Raw genomic sequence first — 6,378 nt, forward strand, 5'->3', positions numbered from 1 at the left:
ATGACAATTTAATTTTTATCATGACATTATGGAAAATAATTAACTTTATCACAATATTCAAATTTTATGACCAGCACCTGTATATCTGAAAGCCGAACATTAAGAATGTTGATATAAGTTACAATTAAATTATAATTTAATGACTCCTTATTCATTTTTTAATGTTCATGAGTGGCTTGTAGTGTAATTTTGGTTTGCTTAGAATTGTCTTTGTGTACAAAGAAACCAAACCTGTGGAGAAAGTTACAAGTTAACAAGCTAACCAACTGATTGGGACCAAAGTAAACTGGCTATAGATGTGAAAATGCCGTGACTTGACAAATATATAAGTGGCAAGCAGAGTGTGAATGGAAGAGATAGCAAGTCAAATATTGCATTCAAGTCACGCTTTGTGACTGCAATAATGTGATGGCAATTGAGACGCACCTCTGCTCTAGAATCTTTTCAACTGATTCTGAATCGTGAGGTCAAATAAAAAAAAAATAAAAAAATAAACTTATTTTTCTATTCCACTAATCCAACAAAATAAGAACTCTCTAAATTTGCCTATAATTACAACAAACAACAGCATATATTGTGAAGAACATCTTTCAAGTTTAATAAAAATCAAAGTTTTTCTTTGATGCATAAATTGGGGTAATCTTCAAATTATTTAATTTTCTGGAGGAACTTTTAACCTCTCGATAGCATGATTATTCTTGTTTTTGTGACATAGTCTTTAGAAAACAAAGTCAATCAAAAAATTGTAATCACAACCTAAAAGACAACTAAAACCTTGGTGCATCTCTAACTCACCATGTGGACAGTAAACAGGTCCTGACGATTGAGCATCGGAAGGAAGTAGGACCAGGCTGTGTTTTTGGTCTTTTTGGCGTAGTCAAAGAAGATGTTCACTCTCTGGTGGTTCTCCTAAAAACCAGTTGAAGTAAAGTCTTGGATTAGCACTTGGACTGTACTGGTGTTGATGTATATCAAACTGACTGGATGGGAGAAACCACAATATCGGAATCAGGTCAGTAAAACATTTTATTTGTAAAATAATTTCTTTGAAAAAGGATAATTAAACTACAGAATGTGAATGTTTCTTTTTTTTTTTTTTTTTTTAAAAAGAAACCTTTCTAAACTTAACTTTGTTCACTGAGACAAAATAAAATGGTACATGTCCAAAAGTGTGAGGTTGTATTTGTTTACCTGCAGAGTGTCATCAATCAGAGTCAAGATGTATTGGACTGTCTGCTCCTTGGAGATGTGGGCCATCAGGTTCAGAAATGTCTTTGCACACTGAAAAGGGGAAAAGAACCAAACCATGTTTTTTTTTTTTTAATGAACAGTTTTGTCTTGCTTTTATTTTTAATTAACAAGCACCTTTAAATAGGGGCCAGAAACAAGGCAATAACAGTAAAAATCAAGATAATTTGTGGAGCGACAAAATAGTGGGAACTCAAAGGGAGGGGCTGAGTTAGTGAGTGCACAAAATTAAAAACTGAAATGGGTGTCTCCAAATTACAGCTTTTCAAAGCACTCAAAATTTTGAGACTTTTGTAAGACATTACAACTTTGCAATGCTACCAAAAACAGACAGTTCTAGAAAAGTTCATAATGTGTGAAGGATTTGAGTTAAAGTTTAGGACATCTGTAAACACACGTGCAACATATCAGTCAAGTGCCATCTGGTAAATTTTGAATAAACTAGAGACACAGAATGACCCTTATAAAATGAGAAATACACTGCAGTGTACACAAACTGTTTACCTGGTGTCCCTCTTTGGTCAAAATGACTTGTTTCTCTTCAGAGTTGGCCTTTTCAAATTTCTTGATGAACTCACAGTCCTCTGTAGAGATCATCTGACTCCTACAAGCAACACAAATTAACATTTAAAAAAAAAAAAAAAATTTGAGACCAGGGCTACAATAATGTTTTCAGATTGCATTAGACATGTAATATCTGAACAAGAGTAACATCTGCAGAGAGAAAACAAAAACCTGTGATTTATTGTTGAGGCAGTTCAACAGTATGCATGCCTGCCACTGACACATCCTCTGCGACTCACTTTTCACAAGCAAAGGTAGTTCAAAATGAAAGGGGCTGCTTGAACAACAGAAATGACCATGGGCGTAAGATGCGGCCATATTATGACAAAAACAAAGCTGGGTCTGAAATGGTATGCAACTTCAGCAAAACAACGATTGAATGGGCCATGTAACTGAAGTTGAGATGTTAATCAATTTATTACTGACTTAGAAATAATGCTGTGAGTTAAATAAATCAGGGCTGCTATACTGAAAGGTTAGACTTAAAACAGGAAGTATAACTCAAGACAGTGAATCACATTTGAGGAACTACAGAAGAGCTACTTTTAGGCTGTGAAACTAAAACAAATCTCCCTAAACATTAACAACTAATCACAGAAAGACTGCAGAAGGAGATTTTAGAGCAAAGAAATGAGAAATGCTGCTTGTACAACAGGACTGATGAAAAGTACAAAACTAATATCAAACAGTCCACATGAAAACCTTATACAAACGTAAATGTTGACTGTCTAAGTACATTTGTGACACCACAAAAATGGTATCAAATAGATATCTACCAATTACATTTAGTTTCTAAACTCAAGTATCTGATGTATTTGCAGAGAGTACTTACAAAAGCTGAACATTTATGAGCTTAGACCTAGAATTTATTCCAGTATCACTCTATTAAAATTGAGAATTTAGAATCGTTTGTACAAATTCTGTGTTCATCCATCAACAAAAGAACAGTTAATCTAGCATAATACAGCCAGCAACAAACCTATTAGGCATTTACTATATTCAAAATGTAATTAAAACAGGTTATTTATGTGTAAGTCCACAAATTATTTCTTATTAATTGCTCTTCTTCTTGACATATATTTTTATTAACCAGCTGCTTCTTGAACATAGCCATTTAAAATTAAATTGAACCACAGCACTGTGTATTATAAGCATTGACTAATGTGAATTAGGACTTATGGGTTAAGTAGAGTTAACTTACTGAAGATAGGACTGCCAGTTGACCAGATTGGCCCGAACCTCAGCTGCCTTTGCAGCTATGATGTTGGTTGGCACAGCAGCGTCCACAGCCCCACGGATATCCATTTTGTCCTGAAGTCTTTACAGAGTATGTCTGGATAAAAACACAACCAGAGAAGAAAATAATTACTTATAACACCACAGTATGAAAGACTGGAAATCACACACTTAACGACAGTAGAAGTTATCCTCAGAATTTGTACAAAATTAATATGTTCCCATCAAGAGCGGTGATTAATTGCTATTCTATCTGACACATGTTTTATTAAGCAGCTGCTTCTTGAACAGAAACATTGATAAGCAAAATCTAAAGTTAAAAAACTCTGACATACAGAATTTGATTAAAACGTACATAAATCCCCCCCACTACTTGTGGTCATATATTTCAAAGTCCACAAATTTACATTATTCCATCATTTAGTGATTTACATTAATAGGGCTGATTTAAATTGTGTGTTCAGATTAAGTCAAACACGATAGGCGTTTTGTTTTGGTTAAGCGAAACAAGCTGGAGCATTGAACAAGAGGGTTAAATACTAATTTATGGAGCTCTTCAACGAAACAGAGAAATTATATGTTGGCTAATTCAAACTAAAGATAACTAGTGGAAAATAATAAATGAAAGATTAAGTGTTGTATATTTATCAGACTTACAAAGTTGAAGAAGCCTGCTAGCTGCTAGCATTAGCTTGCTAGCGTAGCTAACACAATGTCATTACTAGTTGTGGTATGTTTAACCGAGAACTGGGATACAATTCCACAATACTCAGCCTCCGGCACTGTAATGCAAGAAAAGACTTTAACTGGGTTTGTTCTGAACAAGTAAAAAGGCCTAATTCTGACCTTAACAATGACACAAAAACCGTTAGCTTGATTATAGCTAGAGACGAAGAGCAGAGAAAACGAGAATGCTAACCCGTTTGACTAAATTAGCATTCCACAAACTGTCAGAAATAATGCAACACTGCAATACGAAAACATGTGTACTTAACACATTACATTCAATAAAAATATCCAGCGTCTTTACTTACAGCTGTTCTGTGCTATGCTACGCCAACAGCTGACTGACTACAACACAGCGTCACGACCAGTCATGTGACAGTCACTCAGATAGTCACATGCGCCTCAGTCTGATTTTTTTTTTTTTTTTTTTTTTTTTTTTAAAAATTCTATCTGGTAGAGTTATGTTTTTCTAATAAGAATGTTTTGTTGTTGTTTTTTTTTTAAACATTTAACAAGATTGGAGCACCCAGAAAGCATTTGAGCATTCCTCCTTTCAAAATCCCTCCGGATTGCCAAGAGTATACTCACCTAGTCTGCTCAGTGTAGTGGTTTTCTTGGACTGAAAACTGAACAGTGAAGTAAAACTGATGACAATTTGTTTGATTTGATGATATGTTTGGGCTCATGATAAAACAAACTATTTTTTTTTTTTAGTTTTATTTGAGATGTTAGATGTTTCATTTCAGTTGCTCTGTTGTTTCACATTTGTGATACTAAGTAGGTTCCCAGGGCCTTTAGAAGAGAAACAGGTCTTCAATATCCCAGGTCATCCACCATGTCCAACTATCAGCATTAACTGCTTCATATATATTCTTTAGAGGTCTTGGACTACACCAAGGTTGTCCAAGTAACTTCAATGAAATGTCATGTGTGTCAAAAACCAATTAAGTTGAGGAGGCTAAAAGAAGCCACACTTTACACTCTTATGTTTATGTCTATAAGACATCTTATTTTGCTAACACTTTACAGTTATGCACTACTTTTTGTTGAATCCAATTCACTACATTTAGTTAGTTGTTGTAATGTGACAAATTATCTTTAGCATTCCAGAAACAAATGGTTTTTATAAGTTATTAAAAATAATTTGGCTGCATGCAGATTTATTCAGTGACTGTCTGATGTAAAACAAAATTATTTATAAATATTAAGTAAACATAGGTCATAAACAGTCAGAAATGACTCCGTGCCTGTCACTAGTCTTCCTGTCTGTCCGTCTAGCTCAGACATTAAGACCTCCAGGCCTAATCTGGCCTAAGCTGGTGAGACGCAGAAAAGCACAGAGGAATCAGGATCGTATCCAGAGGGAACATTGTCCTAATCCCCATCTGCCCTCTCCTTTGTAAACACTCTTTGCAGCATTGGGGTCGTCGATGTTTTTCACCCCCTCTTTGCCTCTGCCGTCACGATGGGTTTCATGTCAGACTGTGGGAAAGCATAAAGGAGATGACCGGCAAGTGTGGATTTCCTACGATTTCAAGCAGACCTGGGCGCAACGCTGCGAGTAAGGACTCAAAGTCGAAGCATGCCATGTGGTAGCGTGGCGAGGCAGTGGGAGATCAGGCCCACGGCCGTGCTGTGTGGGATCAAATGTACCTGATGTGGCAGTGGATTCAGGGGCTGACCAGGGCCTGCAGGCAGAGCGTGGGCTACCAGGTTAACTACAATGGCTCGAACCAAACAGAGCCGGAGATGGTGTGCCTTGAGGTATGATCAAGTTCTCATATTCACATCAGCCATCATCATTTTGGGTATTAACACTTCACTAAAGTAACGTACAGAACCTTGGGAACTAATTTTTGTAGTGATCTGAGTGACAAATGTCTTCACGACATAATTTTGATTCAAAACAGAGTAAGAGTAAATTTCCTATTTGACACAACTCTGATAATAAGATTACAGAAAGCAAAACAACACAGATAAGAGACTGATCTTAATTTTCAAAACCAGTGAAGCAACATGTCACCACATCATTCATTTAATATTCCTGTCAGCTCAAAGAAACACCCCTGATAAAGTGTTTTGCTGTTGATAGACTGGCATTGTGAAGCCTCTTTGATTCACACAGAACTGCTATTTAGGGAAGCACTTCCAGTCTAAACAAGGCTTAAAAAGAAGATTAAAAGAAGGCGACAGCATGACTTAAAATAGTATGAGTCAAGTGATTTAAATTCTAAAAAAAGGAGTTAAAACCTTTAGTAAAATTCTCCACAGTAATGGACAAAGTTTAATGAGAAACAGCAAATTGAACATTCTTTGACAACTAAGTCTATACTTGAGTCTTGGTAAATAATAACTAGAAGTTTCCGGCAGTTCTCTGTTGTGAGGAGGCATGTGTTGCTATTCCTAGAAAGGAAGGGATTTTAGAGTCATTAGGACAAGGGAGACACATCCAGATCTGATTGGTAGGTCACAAGTCGACAGAAAATAGTCCAAGTCATTAACATGTTTGACTCCAATTTACCAGATATGTTGAAATGAAAATGGTGACAAAACTATTTCTCTTTGCTAAATTCCTGAGATATATAATATATATATATATATATA

General features: G+C 35.7%; 1 protein-coding gene across 5 annotated transcripts in view; it reads right to left on the minus strand.

The window, feature by feature from the left end:
• Window positions 1–4,175, minus strand: part of atp6v1h (ATPase H+ transporting V1 subunit H) — a 30,251-nt gene extending 26,076 nt beyond the window's left edge. For 2 of the 5 annotated variants that reach the window (XM_015060752.1, XM_015060748.1), the window contains exons 1-5: window positions 4,083–4,175; window positions 3,014–3,145; window positions 1,753–1,852; window positions 1,192–1,281; window positions 796–909 (exon numbers count right to left, since the gene is read on the minus strand). In XM_015060752.1, coding sequence (XP_014916238.1) covers window positions 796–909; window positions 1,192–1,281; window positions 1,753–1,852; window positions 3,014–3,117 — 408 coding nt within the window. In that variant the 5' untranslated portion in view covers window positions 3,118–3,145; window positions 4,083–4,175. Of the gene's footprint in view, window positions 1–795; window positions 910–1,191; window positions 1,282–1,752; window positions 1,853–3,013; window positions 3,170–3,771; window positions 3,778–4,070 lie in introns of those variants that run through there. The other 3 variants (XM_015060749.1, XM_015060750.1, XM_015060751.1) reach the window with 3 other exon arrangements.
• Window positions 4,176–6,378: the final 2,203 nt, after the last annotated feature.

This window comes from Poecilia latipinna, unplaced genomic scaffold, assembly GCF_001443285.1.
Source record: "Poecilia latipinna isolate Pla-1442-1.1 unplaced genomic scaffold, P_latipinna-1.0 Scaffold1741, whole genome shotgun sequence".
Taxonomy (NCBI): domain Eukaryota; kingdom Metazoa; phylum Chordata; class Actinopteri; order Cyprinodontiformes; family Poeciliidae; genus Poecilia; species Poecilia latipinna.